The following is a 21,516-nucleotide window of genomic DNA, read 5'->3' on the forward strand; positions in this document are numbered from 1 at the left end:
TTAAAGTCTTTTCACTTGCTAATTCTCTATAAATACTAACATCCTTTAAAAGGAAAAGAGCAGTCATGTAAATTTGCTCCTTTCAGCCAGCATTTCAATCGATTTTTATGGTTTGTTTGTTTTTTAAGATACATTACCATAGGAATTACCATGGCTCAACTTGCCCCATGCTGTTTGGCTCAACTTGCCCCAGTCCGAACTTAGTGCGATAATTTTGTATCCACATATTTATTATGCATCCATCATATAAAAGACTATGACAAGAATGAAGATCCATACCTGGACTAATAATGTTGTTATTATGTCTTTATTATATTTAAAGATGTGTGTGTTTATAAAGCACTTATCTATTTCACACTCTTTTTTACTTTTTTGGCTGAAATTCATATTTTTCCCTCTAAAAAACTACTTTTTGTTTCAAAGTTGAAAACAATGTGGTGGGGTTAGGGGTTATGCTATGGGTCATCAATACATGACACCACCACAATGTCTGACTCATTCATTATTGGCCTAGGGCTGGTGGCTCAACTTGCCCCTATGCTCAACTTACCCCGCCTTCCCCTAATTAATGCTGAGCTCAGATAAACATGGCTGCATCCATGTTTTGAGATTAATATTTTTCAAAAATATATAATCATTCTTATCATAGTATATTCATAAAATTTAAAATGATATCCCTCTCTGATTTCACTCGAATGGTAAAATATTTTGCATGCAGATTTAGTAATATAGGTATATTCACTCAATATAATTTTAATAATTACTCTGATTATATCAATTGTTATGGTTTCGGTATTTTCATTATTATCAGAAAAGGGATAGAAAGATAAAATGGAGAGTGCTAAATGGAACTCCGCTGAGTACAAATATCAACTGGATAAGTACCATATGAACTACAACTGTGATTTTTTATGATCATAGGTCAAGGGACATTCAATCATAAACTGAAAGCCCTTCTTCTAATTCTAAATAGATAGCATATACCTAATTATAAATCACAGCCATCAATACTACGTTCCCCTGAAGTGTGAATATTTGTATGTCCTGCATACACAGCTTTATAAACCCTGTTTGCCAAATAAACAGGTCAAATGATAATGACATTTGACCTAACATTGTTCCTCACTCTCAACATTCACTTCAACATCCTGACCAGTCACTGGAAAGTTCTCACTGATTGTCACAAGGCCAATGTCACCACTGTCAACACAACTAATTTCTTGATTTCTTAGACTTGCTGCTTTTCTTGTCCATTCTAGATAAGATGGTGGTGGTTCCATGTTGTCTGACACTGGTTCATCAATAATCATATTCACACCTTCAAATGTTCCAGCTGTGTTGTAATAAAGGCTTTGCGCATAAGAGGGTGGGGGTTGATCTTCCATGACTTCTTCCTCTGCTTCTCTCTCAAATTCATCACTGCTTATTTCTCTTTCACGAGTACCAGACCACAGACCAGATCCTTCTACATAAAAGGCAAGTAGGAAAAGTATAGAAATATTACAATTTAATATTTAACATATGAACCTATAAAATCTGGGGAGCATTTCATCATCATTTGTCATCCAACAGTTCAACCTGTATTTTCATGAAACACTCCCGTGAGAATATCAAACACACAAAACTTCATGGATAGACGAGTTGTATTAATGTGTGACAACCATAATAAAACATTAAAAAGTCAACAGAAATTAAATTCTAGTAATATACATGTACATGTAGAGCTATTCTCAAAGACAAATAGTGTCGAAATGATGTATAACAACCACTGTCAGCCACTGGATGATCTTAACAGAACTACCAATTATATTCTACAAACAAGTGTGTGTGTGTGTGTATTTGAGTTTTGTCAGACGTATCAATCAGATATGATTATTTACGTCTGGGACCGACCTTCAACGTCACCATCCGAAAGACGTGACCAGGGCTTGAACCTCAAACCTCTGCATCAATTTGTAACTTCCCCACATTGCTTGGATTACAGGCGCACACCACACAGCCCAGTCACATTGTGGGAACGCCTCTGGCAGTCTCGCCGGCACTACGCGAGTTGATATATCAGCAGTGCTGACTTTAAAAACAGCTATTAAATAATTATTTTAAAAAAACACAAGGTCCATTTTACCCAACAAGACCTTTGACAATGATCACATGACCTTAGACATGTGCAGAACAATCATTACCCTTATGTCTATGCTTCATGAACTACATGTGTAGATCCACAAACTTTCTAAGTTAGGACAATTCCACAAATACACCCAACATTATCAAAGATTGTTGACCCTAAATGACCTTTGATTTTGGTCATGTTACCTGAAACACACAGAAGATATTCAGGGATTCATGGTTACTCTTATGTCCCAAGACTATGAACTAGATCTTTAAACTTTTAAAGTTATGATGTCAAGTCCACAAATATCCCAAACATTATCAAAATTCATTGACCCTAAATGACCTTTTACCTTGGTTATGCAACCAAAAACTTGCACAGGATGTTCAGGAATACATAATTGCTCTTGTGTTTAAGTTTCATCAACTAGATCCATATAATTTCAAAGTTATGATGACAATTCCACAAATACCCTCAACACAGTCAAGTTTGTAGACCATGAAAGACCTTTGACCTCAGTAATGTGACCTGAAACTGAAGCAGGATCTTCTGTGATACACTATCACCCTTATGTCCAAGTTTCATGAACTAGATCCATATACTTCAGAACTTATGACGTTTCAAAAACTTAACCTTGGTTCAGATTGTGATATTGAGTCCCCCAACATGGTCTAAGTTCATTGACCCTAAATGACCTTTGACCTTGGTCATGTGACCTGAAACTCAGGCATGATGTTCAGTAATACTTGATTACCCTTATGTTCAAGTTTCATTAAAGAGGTCCATATACTTTCTAAGTTATGATGACAGTTCAAAAACTTAAACTTGGTTGACATTTCAATGTTGCCGCGGCAGTGCCTATACTGTAGCCTCGCTCTGCTATGCAGGCGAGACAAAAATGGTATATCAGAAGGAAAATAAAGTAATTTTTGACCAAAAAAGAGTATTTAAAAAAATTGTCTCAATGTAACAATCACAAGCCTGTTGTAGTGAGATCTGTGAAAAACATGTGAAATGACTACTGGAAATCTTATAAACATTTAAACATGTATGTGTTCATAGGCAAGAATTTACTTGTTCTTTTCATGCAACAAGTTACTGGCCTGACAGTGATTTTTACAGGCCCAAGAACGTTGGACCGGCACTAGTATCACACCCTGTGTATAATACACACTCCATGATCAGACAATTTTAAAAAAGTAATAAATCACAAAAAATGTATTGGCGTATTCATAGCAAAAAAGAGGAACAAATTCTCTAAACAAGGCAAAAGCGATTTTGTGTCTCGCCCACGTATGAAAATAACCAGAAATATCGTGATTCGCGAGGGCATGCAACAGAATTGTATCGAAAATTCATCGTAATATGACTGGGATGGAATAACACTTGCCTTAAGAGCCTTGCACGTAAATTTTGATGTTGACCTGAAAATGACCTTTGACCTTATCATGTGACCTCTGACTGCAGCATAAAATGCAGGTCCCCCAAGTCAATCTACCATCCAAGTATGGTTGAAAAGCACCTTACAGTTGCGGAGTTAGGTAAGGTTGACCTGAAAATGACCTTTGACCTTATCATGTGACCTCCGACTGCAGCATAACATGCAGGTCCCCCAAGTCCATCCACCATCCAAGTTTAGTTGAAAAGTGGCTTAAGGTTGAAGAGTTAGTTGTCATAAGAGTCTTGCATGTAAACTTTAACGTTGACCTGAAAATGACCTATGAACTTACCATGTGACCTCTGACTGCAGCCTAACATGCAGGTCCCCCAACTCCATTTACCATCCAAGTTTGTTTGAAAAGCGACTTACGGTTGCGGAGTTAGGTGTCATAAGAGAGTCTTGCATGTACACTTTAACGTTGACCTGAAAATGACCTTTGACCTTACAATGTGACCTCCGACTGCAGCATCTCATGCAGGTCCCCAAAGTCCATCTACCATCCAAGTTTGGTTGAAAAGCGACTTACGGTTGCGGAGTTAGGTGTCATAAGAGAGTCTTGCAGGTAAACTTTAACGTTGACCTGAAAATGACCTTTGACTTTACCATGTGACCTCCAACTGCAGCATAACATGCAGGTCCCCCAAGTCCATCTACCATCCAAGTTTGGTCGAAAAGCGAATTACGGTCGTAGAGTTATGTGTCATTAGATTTGTGACGGACGGATGGACAACGGATGACATTTGGATCTGTAAGTCACGCCTTCACCTCTGGTGGGCGAGACGAAAAGGGAATGGTTGACATGTCTGTCTTACTACGTCTGATCATAATGCTCTTTTCTATAGAATATTCACTATCACAGACTGGAAGGATTAAAGTTGGCCAGTCTATTGTATTTACTCATACAATTGATTGAAGAACTCTGACAAGAACTATGGATCTAAGTAAAATACTGTTTATAGTGGTTTGGGTTTGATTGGGACATCCATTTATTTTCATAGTAGATGGATATAGAAAGAAGTGTTAAATTTTGAGAAATACCAAACCTAAATTTGACTTTTTGGACTAAAAGTTAACCACTCTGTAAGTCCTCTTATTAAAATCACAGAGCACCTTTTGTGCTATCTGATAATGTATGACCTACATGCATTCAACAAGAAATTGATAACAATTTATACAAATTTTAAAATTAAAAGCAAAATATTTAAAAAGATATTAATCGAAATGAGAAAATGGCAACTGTTTACATTATGAAGACTTTTTATGAAGAACAATAAACATAAGACTGACTTATTGAAATTCAATTGTTTCATCCCTCCTGATCTATTTTGTCCAAATTATGACCTTTCTGCAACAAAGAAAGCTTCTTACTTGAATGAACTCCATAACAGCAAACAGCAAGCCAAGAGATAGGTGGCAGTGTACATATCAGAACTATGATCAAGGCATTGGTAACTGAAAGGCAAAATGTAACATAACATTTCATGTACGTCAAAGTAATTACATATGGAGTGACATGATGGAACAAAAGTGCAGACAAAACTTTCCTCAAGGTATCAAACAATAATACTCCAAACAGTATAAGTCAAGGAACAATATGATAGCTCCTTGTAAGTTTGTGAATCTTTCATGCTGCACATCATCACCAGAGAACATCAAACAGTGCGTCCCAGAAAAAACGAAACCGAGATTTAGCGATCATTTATCATAACTTAATCATAAATAGAATAGACAAATGACCTACCAGTTTAAAGCTTAGAATCTCCTCTTTCATCTGATATTACTTAGATTATTTCTCATTCACGCATGAGTGAGCAAATACAATTTAAAGAAAGGATACCAAAAACTCATTTGGCGGGGGGTATCTGGGTTTCAAAAAGAAAACCACATTTTTGAAAAGTTCAATATCTCCTCTTTAATTTGATACCTAAATTACAGAAAATGGTCAAGAAATAACAAAGTTCTGGTCATTTGAAATAAAGCTTGAATTTCAATAATTTCATAAAATGAAGAGGTTCTCTAGGCTGGCTTTCAAACTCTCTCGACATTCTGTTTTGTTGACGATCAGATCAGCCATGCATTAAATCTTTTGTTCACCATGCGAAAGCTTCTTTGGGAAACTGGTGAAAACACGTTTATCTCATGAAATTATGGAAATACAAGCCTTATTTCAAATGACCAGAACTTTTTTATTTCTTGACCATTTTCTGTAATTTAGGTACCAAATTAAAGAGCAGATATTGAACTTTTCAGAAATGTGGTTTTCTTTTTGAAACCCAGATACCCCCCGACAAATGAGTTTTTGGTATCCTTTTTTCAAATTGTTTTTGCTCACTCATCCGTGAATAAGAAATAACCTAAGTAATATCAGATGAAAGAGGAGATTCTAAGCTTTAAATTGGTAGGTCATTTGTCTATTCTTATTATGATAAAGTTATGATAAATGATCACTAAATCTCGGTTTCGTTTATTCTGGGACGCACTGTATATGAACATAATTGCATCACATCTTTGCATCAAATCATTAAATTGCAAAATTCTCCTCACCTTTGAATTCACATTTAGCACCATAATGGCTGGTAGGACAGACACATCCACCATCTTGACACACCTCATTATTCATACATGTTGTATTCCCAATGCAATCTGCAATGTTAAATAGAAAACTATTTCAGTGTTCAACCAGGCCATTTTGAAATGGTGAAACAGACAAGTGGAGCGCCTCTGGCGGTCTCACCTGCATCACATGATTCAATATAGCAGCAGAGCTGAAAACTACTATAAAATAATTATTTACAAAAAGCACAATTCACATAATGATACAATACTATGTTCATAGAAAATAAATGACATTTGACCTTTATCATGGGACCTAAGGCTTGTCAGTGATACTTGATTACCCCTATATCCACATTTTATAAACTATAGGCCTATCTATAAACTCTGAAAGTTACGACAGCAATCTAATAATTACCTCCAACAAGGCCAAAGTTTATTGACCTTTGACTTTGGTTGTGTGACCTGAAACTCGCATGAGATGTTCAATGATAATAGATTACTCTTATATCCAAGTTTTATGAATGAGACCAATGCACTTACAGAGTTATGATGGTAATTAAACAAATATCCTAACATGGCCAAAGTACATCAACCTTAATGACCTTTGACCTTGGTCATGTGACCTGAAACTCACACAGGATGTTCAGAGATACTTAATTACCTTTATGTCCAAGTTTCATGAATCAGCTCCATAAACTTTCAACGTTATGATGGTAATTCAACAGATACCCCAAACTTGGCCAAAGTTCATTGACCCTAAATGACCTTTGACCTTGGTCATGAGACTTGAAACTCAAGCAGGATCTTTAGTAATATTTGATTACTCTTATGGCCAAGTTTCATAAACTAGGTCCATATATTTTATAAGTTATGATGACATTTCAAAAACTTAACTTAAGGTTAAGATTTTGATGTTGATTACCCCAACATGGTCTAAGTTCATTGACCTATGACCTTTGACCTTGGTCATGTGACCTGAAACTCAGGCATGATGTTCAGTAATATGTGATAAACAAAGTTTTTATGAACTAGGTCTATATAATTTTGAAATTATGCTGTCATTTCAAAAACTTAACCTTCGCCACCGCCGTGAGAAAAGCGGCGCCTATAATCTCACTCTGCCATGCAGGTGAGACAAAAACTGGGCATAAGTGATGGTTTCGCCCACTTGTGAAAGAATCCAGAAATATCATGATTTGCGAGGGCACACAATAGAATTGCATCAAAAGTTCATTGTAAAATTACTGGGATGGAATAACATTTGTCATATTTAAGAATCTTGCATGTAAATTTTAATGTTAACCTCAAAATGACTTTACAATGTGACCTCTGAACACGATAAAAGAAAAAAATTGTGAAGTGGTTCGCACAAGCTGATTTAAAAAAAAATTATTATTCAGACCAAGCACCCGGGGAAATGGACATTTTGTTATCATATGAAAATTACTTTTTTCCTATTCCTCTTCCTAAGCGCGAGATGAATCTTGTGGATATTCCACTCTGAACAAAGGGACAATTTCATTATTAGGAATTCATGAAACTATTACCTTATTTATCAATCTAATATTAATGAGAGCTCGAAATCTGTTGATATCAAGGCCTGAAAACCAGACATTTTAAGCATTATTAAAAATTGCTTTACGGTCTACTTGTGTGCATATGTTAACCCTCCTATGCAGAGCTGCTTACAGGTCATGTGAACCAACAGAATGCGGTGCCACTGCGAGTAGGCCTGTGGGGATCGGGCCGGCCGTTATGAGGCCGCAAATTATACATGGGTATAATATCTCCTTCGTACTTTTCTGTTTTTCAGTGTTTCTCTCAAGTTAAAAGGACATTTTTGGGGGGTTGCCAAAAATTAGGGGGGCAGGGCCGGCCCTCATTGGATCTGAGCCTGATAAAAATGACCTCAAAATGATCTTTGACCTTACCATGTGAACTCTGACTGCGACATGATATGCAGGTCTCCTAAGTTCATCTACCATCCAAGTTTGGTTGAAAAGCGACTCATGGTTGTGGAGTTATGTGTCATAAGATAGTTTTGCACAAAAATTTTAACATTGACCTGAAAAGGATCTTTGACCATACCTTGTGACCTCAAACTGCAGCATTACATGGGTGAGACAAAAATGATGAAATGAATTTGTTTGAGTTTTACTCGTTAAGCAGCTGAAAATATGCACTTTCATCTTTAAAAAAGTTAAATATATTATAAAGCAAAAATAAACACACAAATTAGAATATCGATTACGTACCACTCCCGGAAACAGCTGTTACTAGTATTTCAAATAACAAAATAAGAAAGGAGATGGTGTTCATCATTGTCCCCAGGGCCAATCAGGAAGGTTCCTCTTCAATGCCGACATGTAGAAGCTCGGCAGAAACACTATCTGTACATTCAGATGAGATAAAAGAATAGAATGAAATGAACAAACATACCAGGCTCTGTCAGATCTACCAATGTACAAGTGACAAGATAGTCTCCGTAAAATGGATTATTATGTTATTGATTTGCCAATCTAACACGGTGACAGATATGAGGTCTTATTCTTGAACCGGCTGTGATACGAGGTCTCATTCTCGAACTGAGACAGCTGACCATGCACGGCCTGACATGATGCTGGGCCTGAGATCGAGAGCGCGACGAAAGGCACAGCAAAAGCCGCACACACAGACTTCTAGTTCTACACCAATCTACCTCGAGCGATGTTAGTGAATCAAAGTACTAATGGATAATTTGTTGTTCTGTTCCGATCATGAAGAAGCGAAAACAGAAATCAGTCTCGTAGTTTGGTTCTTGAAAACACAAAAACTAAATCACAACAAGAAAAACGTGTTGTGATTTCGTTCCTGTAGATCAAAAACAGAAAATTTAAATCAGAAATACTTTTGGGCTTTTCCCGATTTCTCATTCTAGATTTGTGTTTTTATATATCAAAAACAAAACCAGAACACGCTTTCCGCTCCGTGATTCTGTATTCGACAATCGCACAGCAAACATCGAAATTGCCGTCGCCTCTCTGATTTGCTTTTCGTTAATCAATATTAAAGGTAAATGCTAGTTTTGGTAACGATATCAAAATGAGTTTGTACAGAATCCAATTAAATGACCACCTAAGTGTCTGTTTTTATAAATAAAACGCATGTGCCAAAGGATTCTGGAAGAAATTGTGTAATTGCCGAGAAATAAGCAAATAAGCACATGATTCAGGTAGAGCGTCGGGCCCGACGCTCTAAGCAATAATTATACATTGTCCCATGTGCGCTTATCAGTGTTGGGGATCTTCGGTGTGAACATTTTTTAGCGTAGATTTCAAGATGTCATAAAGTTCAGTTAATGTAACTGTACCAGATCTAGATCCTCGATGATATACTGACAATTAAGCCTTTATTTTATTTTTTAGTTTGGGCGGAGGTCAGTGGCGTAATGAGAGTAAAGTTTTCGGGGCAAGACACAACAAAAAGGGCAAAATGAATTTTAAATTAAGTGAGTGAGGAAAGCGAGTGAGCCAAAAATATCTTAATATATAAATCAAGAGCCAACGGCAATTTTGATGATTGCTGTGCGATTGTCCGAATACAGAATTACGGAATGGAAAGCGTATTCTGATTTTGTTTTTGATATATAGTTACTGTTAGGATGAGAAATCAGAAAAAGCCCAGAAGTATTTCTGATTTCAATTTTCTGTTTTTGATCTGCAAAAATGAAATCACAACACGTTTTTCTTATTGTGATTTCGTTTTTGTTTTCAAGAACCAAACCACGAGGCTGATTTCCATTTTCGCTTCTTCATGATCGTAATGGAAAAACAAATTATCCATTAGTATGATGGGGGGAGGGTTAGGTGTCCGGACACCGGGACACGTAACAAAATGTAACTTGTTGTAAGTGAAGACTTTTTTTTGTCTTTGGTTTGGATTAAACAAAAAACTGTGCATTGATGAGTGCTAATCATCATCAACCTTTGTTCTCTAACATTGTCTAACATTTTGATTTTTGTGCTAAAACATGTAAGAGATTGGAATTGTGGACTTTTCAATTGGCTGTTTAACATCAAGGCAAGACTTCCATATGTCCCTTCCACTAAAATTGAAAAAAAAATATGGAGGTTTATCAAGATTATCTAACATATATCTAAGAGATTTAAGAAGGAAAAGTCGGATACATACCAAAATATGGCTTTATTCCGTCAAAAATTTGAGTGTGTGTAATTCCCAATGGTAGGCACGCTCACGGAAATTTTCAACTCCAATGAAATTTCATAAAACTTACCTCAAAAGAAAGATTAGATATTCATAAAAACATTTCCTTACTTCGTTTGTTGAAAAACTCGGAAAAACAAGGAAATCAGATTTTTTACTAAAAATGCTGCGTCTATTGCCTTTCGTCGGCTCGAAGAGAGTCGCATCCAGCCAGCGCGCACGTGACCCACCTTACCAACGCTGGGCGGGTCCGAGCGGGTAGCGTATGCGTGGAGCCATGGCATGGTTACGGCGCGATGGAGCGCTAGGCCTGCAATCCTCATTGGGACAGCGTAGACGCGTCGCGCACATTACATATGCATATTCATGAATAAATATTGTTTTTTTCCCATGCATAATGAGGTAAACACAGCTGTTTCTCTTCAAATGTGTGTTTGCTTGAAAAATTGACAAATTCTATTTTTAGTTGTTCAGAGGCGGATTAGGGAGGTAAGGGGGGGGGGATATATAGGATGTGCCCTTAAACAATATTTAATGAGTATTTTTCTTTTTTTGATGGGGGGAGGGGTGGGGCAATCAAAATTGGTTAAACATAGCTGGGGTTTTTTGTAATTTTTTTTCTTGCCATTTTTCTTTTTTTTTTTGGGGGGGGGGGGGGGTCAAGCTTAGTGCCTCCCAATTTTTCATGAAAGTTGTGGGTCCACTAATGGTTTAGGTTTGTGTTCCCTTCTTAGGGAGGTTTTTTTTCTTTATTCTAGCTCTTTCATTTTAAATTTATTCAAATCTAACCCCAATTTTCTTTTCTTTTTTGTTGCCTTGAATCAGTTTTATGTTGGAGGATTTTTTTTTAGTTCCAGGCAAGCCGTATTGTTTGCTGATCCAGATGGGCCTCGGAAAACAAGTGAGTGATAATTATTTATGGTAATATTACTTTAGAAATATCTTTCCTACAATAATAATTATATTAGGCCTGCATTTATGATTTTGCCATACTTAATAGAACAAATAGAAAATTGTCTTACCTTGACTTGGATGTGTAGGAATAATGCTCAGGGGAAAAAGGTTTTGATACTGGACCACTTGTTTTGGGTTTGATCACTCCGGTTATAACCATGATGTAGGCAGTTGTGGAAGCATATATTGGTTCGGATTCTCACCTTGCTATCAGAGGGTCAATTGTTCAAATGTGGCCTTGTGTCCTTTGGTTAGGCGTCAATCCACAGTGTCATTATAGGATATTAAGGTCATTAGAAATTATGTCACAAATAATTTCGGATTGGGTCATATAGAAGAACTCCTCTAATTCGTTGAACTCTATTTCATATTCCTTGCCATTATAGTTTTGAACGACACCATTCCACCACACTTCCACCCCTTTGTTGTCTTCCCATTTTTGGGTGAAATTCTTTCTCACGAGGGAGGTGGGGTGTTTGATCAACATCAGGATATTTTTCATTTTTTCATCACCTTGATTCCTGGCACACTCATTTTCTAGGATCTCATGTAGTTCTTCAACATTACATTTCGATAGGTATTGCTTGTTTGGGGATGGATTAATCAATTGCTGAAATTTAATTTGATTTGTAAGAAAATTTTTCTTGCTTGTCTTTGATGTCTTCTTGGAGAGAACTTCGTCAATTGATGAGGTGCCTTCCATTACACCTTCCTCCAATACATGTTCTATCACTTCTTCAATTTTCTCTCTGTGTTTCTTCTCCTTTTCTGTCAGTGAAAGTCTGTTTGCTTCATTTTTCTCTTTTATTGCTTTTGATACATGTGATGAGAGAATTATATCATGTTTACGTACCTCCTTCCCTTTCTTCATTGCTGAAGTAATTGTTTTCTTTTTCTCTTCCGCAGATTTACATTCCAACCAATCCCTTGTGTCATTGGAGGAAAACATTACCTTGGCCTCCATCTTTCCTACTGAAATGTTTGGCGCTCTATGTAAGAGAGAGTCTGCCTTGGCAAACTGACGTTCACCAGATATGTTTGTAGATGAACACGAAGCAGCAGCTTCACAGAGATCCTGTCCTGGTTCCCAAAACACTCCCCCCTTGCAATTGGTCTTCTAGTTGTCTCTTGCACACAATGACACATTCGTGCATCATTTTCTCCAAGATAGGACATAGAGGAGCTTTTCGAGCATCATTCATGTCATCAATGAATGGTATAGCTACACATTCTCCAAAGGCACATCTATTGGTAGAGAGCATTAGTTGAGGATCCATCTCCCAACTCGACATGCAATCGACAGCTTCCTGGTATGCAGTGTTAATTCCAAGAATGTTTTCTGCTGTACCTAGCATCTTCATCCATGGCTCCGTAATCTTGAGTGAAATAAGAGCTAAACAACAAATACAAGCCTGTAGGTGGGGATCTTGAAGATACTGGTACAAAGCTGATTGTAAATCATTTGTGGGCTTCTGAATTTTCTGAAAGTAATTCAAAATAAATGGCATCATTGCAACTAAGCACTTGGCAGATTTAAATAAAATGTTAAACCGATTTCCTACCCATCTTGGGAATGTTGTCACTGGACAACCAGTAGTCTTCAGAAATGATGTAAGAGCAATACCACATCCGGTTGCCTCATTATGGAATAAATCAGATACCTTTCTGATGAGGCATGCGGTATTACTCTCCCCTCTCTTCTTGAAAAGTCTATGATATTTATCTTGGCTTTCACTCTCCTTTAATGCATTATCACATGCCTTACCAAGGGTGTCCAGAGGGTGCATCCCACATCTGAAGCTGTTGATATGACATTCCCCTTTCAGGTCAGAGAGTTTTCTGTCTATTGCAGTATTCACACTCGCTCGATCGGTCATAGTATTTGCTATGCCGTCGAGCAGTGATGGATTCACATCCGATATAGATTCTCTGATAGCACTTATATATTCGTCGCTTGTTCCTCCAGCTTGCTGGCGTAATCCTACCAAGTATGTTTTCTCTTTAGAAGCTAGTTCACATTCTACAAGGTGGCCAACTCGTGATTTTGTCGTCCCATCATATTTTAATGTTGTATTTCTTTCCGACACAAAATGCTCCTCGATCTGGTCCCGACAAATTGCCTTCATTTCAGAAGCAAAGCGTCCTTGAGTTTGTCGAGACGGTAGCTCATCCGTGAAGGTCACATCACAGAGTTTCCGCAACAACTCTAATCGCTTCGCTTACTTTGCCTTCTGCGACTCCTAGGTTCTGTAATTTTATTTATAAAAGTGGGGATACAGTAATAATTTTGCATGCAACCTTTATCAGAATGATGTGACATTTGCTCTTTTGGCAAATGATCCAAGGACAGTTAGTTACGGTTAGGGTTTCACAGAAGTTTGTTTAAAACTATGTTAGCAAAATCAATGTGTAGTGTTAGATTTGGGGTTAGCATATTTGGGATTTGCCTTTTTTGCCAGAACAATTGTAATGAGACTTTTAGTTATTAAAGCAGTATTAAACTTAATTGAGTACATGCTTATAGATTACTGAGTCAAAATTAAAATTATCTCAAATGGTTTAAATATAAGAAGAAATAAAACATGCTCTAAAATAACTTCATTGTGAACAATAATTAGGAATGAAATCCTTGAAACCAGTTGAACTGTAGAAGACAGGAAGTTTTGGATAAATAATAAACTATGCCGTTATCAGCATACACATGCTCATAACTTTTTTTGCCCAATTGTTATCAAGGTTTCAAAGATCTTATTCTTGAATTTGAGTGAACTCAAATTGAGTTTGCATTTGAGTGAACTTCAATCCCTTTTAACATCCTTGCTATTAATGCAAAATATAAAAGCAATAATCACTACATTTTTATAACAACTGAAGTAGGTAATTTTTTTTATCATAGACCAGGGCAACTGTGCATACAAATACAAGCTAATATTATGGTAATTTGGCCATCCCATAGTAATGCTAATCACCAACCAATCAAAATCAAAGACTCCAGACCATAGGCGGCGGAAGCGGGGGGGACGTGTCCCCCCCTAAATTTGATGACCTTTTTTTTTTTTGCTTGTCAATTTATTTTCCTACGTCCCCCCTAAAATGTTTGGGTTGAGAGCCTTTTTTTTTTTTGCTTGTCAAAATTGTTTTGGTTGTCCCATCCTAAAATTTGGGGCTTCCGCCACCAATGCTCCAGACAAGTTACCCCGGAATGGCAAAGTTACCATAATACAATATTCTATGAAATAGGGTCTTTGTGATCAGTTTCCAGTAATGTATCTCAGGAAATAATCATGTATCTGATCAATTACCCAATTTACATATTAAAAATGTCACAAGGGGAACCTCCAAATTACTATTATGAACATTATATGACTTAATTCCTATCACTTTATTTTTTATAAATCAATTTTATTCAAACCCAACCTGTAAATAGTAGGATGCTTCTCTGATCTGAGGGGTGTAGGACTGGCCAATCTTGGTTTGGATTTGTTGAGGATGATGGGACTTGTCTTTTTCATATTGAAGATTTTCAACAGTTTCTTTGAGTTGTTCAATCTCCTGTTGCTTCTGGGCGACCTTGATTTTTTCTTGCTCTGTGTATTTCTTTTGAATTCTTTGACGTCTTCTCTTTTCTTCTTTCAATTGTGCTCGAAGTCTCGTAATTTCAATTGTCTTCCGTTTTTCTTCACTCTTTGTCATCTGGTAGTTTACCCTCCATTCCCTTTTAGATTGTTTAAGTCGCTTTATTGTTTCGGTAATCCGTTTTCTTCCACCTCTTACACTGCCAAATATAGATGTGAAAGACTGAACCTTTTCTTTATTCTTTTTCAGTTCCTTCTCAAGGTGCTTCACTTTCTTTTTGTAAGTCATTACTTCCCTCTCTGTTTTTTGCACCATGTCCTTGAATCTCTCAAGTTCTTTTCCCAAATTTTCTACTTGATCATTGGAATAGACTTTTCTCTTTTTAGGACTAGCAGCATCTTGATCTTGGTCTACTTTAGCATGCTTTGGAGGTCGAACAACTTTTCCTGGGGGCTTGAAAGGTTCTTGCAGATAGTTGACCTTCACATCATTTTGGTCCTTTGTTTGTTTTGTTTTGTTTAGTTTCAAGTACCTTCCATACATTCTTGTTATCTTGGTCTGAAGGGCCTTTAAAGTACATTCAGCATCATATTTGTTTTGAACTATTTCATAAAATTTTGACCATGTAATTCCCTCTCCTCTCGTGAGTTTTGGCAGTAGGTCAATGATAACTTCATTAGTAATCCTATCAGCTGGTAGCTGGAGCAGATCCACCTCTTCTGACATTTTGGCCATGATCTTAAATATTAAAGCCAAACAATATAATATCTGGAAGGCAAAATAATGATGCAACCTTGCTGAAAAACCCTTTAACATGTTTAAGCAATTGAATAATAGTTATTACAATTCCATAATTCAGATTTAAGACCACAGTTAAGTTCATACATGAAGAAAAATTCCTGAGAACATAAGTGCCATTAAGATAAAAGTCATGAGACCTCATGATAAAGCACTGGAAGAAAAATTACCCTTCCCTTTCCCAGTGCAGTGCAGAAAAAAAATATGTGCAATAAATGGTGCTGAAATTGTTAGGAGTCCATGAAACAGAAATCATTTTTTACAAGAATTTTACGAGAACAAAACACGAAAAATAGAACGAAAAATTCAAACAAAAACAAAACAGAAATTTAAATAATAAAAAAAAAATAATAGATAAGAATCTTATGTTTCTTTCTTGAATATTTAAATTTCTCAAGCTAGTCATATGCTAGCTGTAATCCTGCGTAGAGATCTTGTCATCTGGCATTAGCCAGATTTGGTCGTTCATGGCTTTATCCTTGGCCTGGACTGATGTTCACAATCGGCCTGGAAATTTTCTCGCCAGTCGCCAGACATACGGATGATGAGTTGATAATAGACTCGATTTAGCATTTTCAGGAATAGATAATGAAACCTGAAGGAAACAAAAATAATTAAAAAAATAAATCAAATCATAGTCAAAAAGATTTTCAATGAATAAAAAGGGCTTTGAAAATAAAAATACATATGATTTTCATAGAGATTTCAAGGAAAAAAAATTATAAAATAGAACGTAGCATCCCCCCCCACCGCTTCACCAATTTATTTCTGAAAAAATGTAGCATTTTACAATTTAGTAATTTACAAATAGAGATACTGAGTGTGTAAAATAATTGATTTCCCCAAGACTATAGAAGATCAAATATTCATAAAAGGAAAACAAAATAAAAAATCATACCATATTCTGATATACTAAATGAAAATAAAATGAAGTGAAAACAAGTAGGCCTACGGTAAGTAAAGTCTGAGAATAAGATGTAAATCCATCATGATTCATAATGAACAGGAAATGATGTTTTGTGCTTTGTTTTGCATCAGGTTCATTGTAATATAACAGATTTTTAAAATTAATAAAATATTAAATTGTCCATACAGCTCCAGAAGAGAAAAAAAATATTACCGACGAATAAGTGAGTGCAAATGTGCACACTGAAAGCGATACGCAGGACTGTGCAGAGCAGATGAAGCAGACGCCAAATCCCCCCGCGAAATTCAAGAGCGCGAAGGCGCTAAATCTCGACAATTTTGCCTGCAACAGACCTGTGCATCAAGCTGAATCGCTTTCATCTGCTAAGTTCTTTCCACGTAATTTTGGTGTTAAATTAAAGCTTAGAATTTCATCTTCACCATGAATCATGATGCATCAGTGTGCAAGTAATATAATTATTCATAAAACTCAAAATTTCGACAAAATCAGGCATATTTGGTACTTACAAGTGATTTTCCAGGCCTCTCGATTGTCGTTCGTTGGTCCGCTGGAAGTGCCGATGAGTCAGATGGTAAGTCTATACGTCACACAGCCATATGGTGTCTCAATCATTTTGCTGGTATTCGATGTTATACATGTATGAGTGTATTGAATAACGCCATGCCATGGCTCTGGAGCTCAATTTCGCTTCGTCACGCTGCCGCCGCCGGTCGCAATTTTTGTACAGCGAACCGAGCTCGCGAAAAAGCGCCCTCTTGTGATGCGTGAGCGTGCCTACCAATGGCATTGGTTTATTTAGTCAGAAAAATAAATACCCAATACTCTTGGAGAGTAGACTTAGTCGTAATATCGGTTGATAATTGTTATGAAACCTATGGCTTTCAACAATTCCTGCTAGCTCAGTGAGTAAGGCGACAGACTGGCCTTCGTTCTGCAGCGAGAGGTTCGAATCCAAGTTCCCACCGGAAGTAAGAAGAAAAAAAAGAAGAAAAAAGAGAAAGACAGAAGGGGGTTTTGGGGAACTATTTTTTTAAATTAGTGGAGGGGACATATGGAAGTCTTTCCAAAATCAACTGTCCGGATACACAACCTGTCCGGACACCCAGCAACTTGTTGGTGCAGGCTCCACTCCATCCACGATCCACTTCACTACCGCTACAGTACACTACACTCCACCTTCGGGTATTATAACCTCGTTCGTAGGATTTTTTGATCTCTATTTTTAATTTTAGAAAAAAATAATTTAAAGACTCAAATTTAAATAAGAGTCAAGTTGTATGAATAATAGGTGTAATGGAAACTGTCAGTGTAAAAAATCAAGCATTTGCCCCAAAGAAAAAAAGCCAAACATTGCCACCCTTATTTTGCCACACATGGAGATATATTATAAGTGAGAACAAGGTTATATCATAACCTTGTTCATTGAATGAGTGGTAGCAGTGAACAAGTGGTCCATCCCACAGTCTAGTACAGTAGGTGGAGCATAGTGTAGCTAGCGGTAGTCTTAAGGACGCAATGATGATGATTTTTTTAGATATTTCATATACTTCTTCATCATTGATGAATGATCAATGATGAAGAAGTATATGACATAGGCCTATCTAAAAAAATCATCAAGACATCATTGCGTCCTCAAGACTAAGCTAGCGGTGGTGAACTGGATCGGGAGCGCCTGTAATGAACATCGCTATCGCTCAGGTAACAAACACCAATCATGATAAAGAAATAAATCCAAATGAACACAAAATTGCACTAATAATAAAACACTTACCTGATCTACAATTGGAATCACTCATTGTCACATCTCGTGAAGCGGATAAGAATAAATTAATGTTGAGAGATAAAGCTAGACGCAGCCTGGCCTGGTAGTTGTCTGACTTGACTGATGTAGACAGCTCTAAGGTCGAAAATGCGCTTGTGCGATCAAAGAGCTCGCGCGCCCTCTAGGTTGCTAACTGCACTAGTGGAATCATTATTCAATAAAGTTCAAGTTCTTCCACAGCCGTGAAACAAAAAAAAAAAAATATATATATATATATAATATTATGTAGGCAAGGCACGGATAATGTAAATAAGAAGAGCTCACTTGCATCAGAGGTTAGGTCCATTTTCATCAAATTTGATTTTCATGTCTCAATGTATAGATTCTCAGTAACTCTATAAGGTGATACCAAAGAAAAGTTGAAATTCCTATTAAAAAATAAACTAAAATGGCAAAGAAAAATCACTTTTTCGAAAGGGGTTAGGTCAATTTCAGTTTAGTTGCAATAGGGGTTAGGTCCACACAGATTTTTTTTGGAAAAGAACATCTTGAAAAATATGAAGAGAGATGGATTTCTCCAATACCCAATTTTATATGTTATCATGGTAGGGTATCATGAAAATTCAGTTTCGCATATAAGACTATTGCAATATGGGAGAATTAAAAAAAAAAATTTGGGGGGAGTGGAACCCCTTTTGCAACTAAACTCTTCTGAAGAACTCATTTGTCAAAAGGGGTTATGTCAATTTTTCATATATTTTATTGTTTTCTGTCTCTAAAACTCTAAATTTTTGGTCACTCTAATCAAAGACAATTTGAATTTCAATTGAAAACGTGAATGAAAGTGGCAAAGATAAATCACTTTTTTAATCAAAAAGATTTGATTCATATCAGTTTACTTGCAAAAGGGGTTAGGTCCACAATGAAGATTTTAAAAAAATATATATATAGAAAAAAAAATTGAAGACAGGTAGATTTCTTTTATATTCAATTTTATGTTCACATGATAGGGTAGTACATCATGACAATTTAGTTTCTTATAAGAATATTGAATATTGCAATAAGTGAGAAACGTGTTTTTTTTCTCGGAATGGTCCGATATGGACCTAACCCCTTTTGCAACTGAACTCTTACTGTGGTATCAATATACCACTGATATATGTAAATAATAACATGTTATATTACATAAGATGTATTTTTCATAACTTTATGATGCATAATTTGCGGGGCCTATGTGTGATCGTCATTCCTGTCGCTCATTGTTTGTTTAATCTGATAAATAATCCTAAGTTCAAGGGGATTAATGGTACTAAAACATCACATTTTCAAATCAATATACACCAAATATATGTATAATATCCAAAAAAGGTTATCAACAAAAAATTTAGGGGGGATCGTCCCCCTACCTCAAATTCAGGGGGGCACCCCCCCGCCCGCTTCCGCCGCCTATGGATTGCCCCCATGAGGTCTGAAAAAATATGACCGGAAATGTCAAAAGGTCAACGAACTTTCGTTAAATGGCAAATTACACTGAAGGTTTTGATTTCATTTGATTTATTTATTTCCACATTCCAATAACAAAAGTATGTACAAGTGTAATCATTTTTTTCTTAGCATAACATAACAATAAGCAAATGACATAATTAATAACATATGCATATATATTCATACATTCTAACAATCTAATTAAAATATTTTTATATCTGATAAATTTCTTGTTTTCTATTATTAAAACAAATAGCAGAAAAATTATATATATACATATATCGACATAATATATTTTGAAATGTGGGAGACCTTCATCTTAAGTTTAGAGCTTGAAATTGGTAAGGGCCTCAAAGGGAAAGGAAAGGAAAATCAGACAAACAGTGCAATAAAAGAGACTTATCTTTTACTGCACAAAATAATAGGAATATTACCAAAAAAGTAGATAAGGAAAGAAAAATTAAAATGAGGAAGTTATAATCATGTTGATAAAAGTGAAAGTGCAAGTGTGCGAGAGTGCAAGTGCGGGGGGATATCAGTTGGTGCGTAAGTCCAAACAGATACTTTAGGTACTATCTTTTACAGTGTATTTCTCTTCAAAACAGCCTTGAATGAGTTATTCCATAAATCTGCACCGGTGTTAAGAAATCTCATTTTTCGTGTTTGTATGCATGTTTATCGTCAGAAGTCCTTAATCAAGAAATATAAAGGTCAAGACAAGGTCAGGGAAAGGTCGAAAGGTCAACAAACTTTCATTGGTAGCCAAACTTGCACTAAAAGCAGTTAGAATCTTATAGAAGTCTTATTTTTCGTGGGTTCTTTATTTTGAAAAGTCTTTAAGAAGACATTAAAATAATATGTAGGGGTAATGTGCTTACGTCAAATATACATTCAGTGTGGTATCATATTGCAGTGGCGTAGCTAGGATTTTTTTCCTGGGGGGCACTGGGGGGTCTTTGCTTTTTCAGGGGGGGGGGGCACCGGCCATTTTTCCCAGTGTGTATGTATGTGTCACAAGGGCGGATCCGACTTTCGCCAATAGGGGACGGGTCCCGAAATTATCTTCACCTATATTTTCCCCGATCTGTCACTTCTTAGTTTTATTCTTATAAAACAACATAAACATGAAATAATCTCATAAGCCTTATAAAAAGTGCGAGCGCGAAGCTCGAGCGATTTTTGTTTTACTTTCATGTATTTTGTCCTGAAAATTTAATATTCTGGGCAATGTTATGAGTGTGATCCTGACCAAGATTCGTATGTAACTAGATGGTTACTGCGAACGCCAAGTACGAGCAGATTTTTTTTATTAACTGTTCTCGCATTATCGAAAAGGGACCTGTTAAGGACTGCTTACAGTTACCAACGAAGATGGTATATATTTCAATAATGCGAGCGCGAAGCGCGAGCAAAATTTTTTTGACATTCCGACCTAAAAATTTTCATTCTAAGCACTTTTTGTATTAATAAAAGGGATAGATAGGTAACTAAACAATAATATTGATGCGAGCACAAAGTGCGAGAGGAAGAAAATTGAGATTTTAGACCTAAAAGCGGGACATTCTATTCATATTTTGTAAATCATAAATAGGATATAGTTAATTGGGTATCATTAATAATGCGATTGTGAAGCGTGAGCAGACAATTATTGATATTCTGATGTGAAACTGGATAGTTTAAGTACATTTTAAACAAAGAACATG

The 21,516-nt window shown here is 36.3% G+C and overlaps 1 protein-coding gene across 4 annotated transcripts; it reads right to left on the reverse strand.

Moving 5' to 3' along the window:
• Nucleotides 1–568: 568 nt before the first annotated feature.
• LOC121410478 lies at nucleotides 569–18,473 on the reverse strand. 4 transcript variants are annotated; one of them, XM_041602601.1, is made up of 5 exons: nucleotides 18,338–18,473; nucleotides 8,363–8,497; nucleotides 6,096–6,194; nucleotides 4,920–5,003; nucleotides 569–1,462 (listed from the first exon to the last, which is right to left on the reverse strand). In XM_041602601.1, exons 2-5 carry the CDS (start codon nucleotides 8,427–8,429, stop codon nucleotides 1,110–1,112), a joined length of 603 nt encoding a protein of 200 aa, XP_041458535.1. In that variant the 5' UTR covers nucleotides 8,430–8,497; nucleotides 18,338–18,473; the 3' UTR covers nucleotides 569–1,109. The 4 variants fall into 4 exon arrangements, with proteins under 4 accessions (XP_041458535.1, XP_041458534.1, XP_041458537.1 ...); XM_041602600.1 differs by having other exon boundaries at nucleotides 569–1,465; XM_041602603.1 differs by lacking the exon at nucleotides 6,096–6,194 and having other exon boundaries at nucleotides 569–1,465.
• Between the last annotated feature and the right edge of the window lie 3,043 nt (nucleotides 18,474–21,516).

This window comes from Lytechinus variegatus, chromosome 3 (genome assembly GCF_018143015.1).
Source record: "Lytechinus variegatus isolate NC3 chromosome 3, Lvar_3.0, whole genome shotgun sequence".
Lineage (NCBI taxonomy): Eukaryota > Metazoa > Echinodermata > Echinoidea > Temnopleuroida > Toxopneustidae > Lytechinus > Lytechinus variegatus.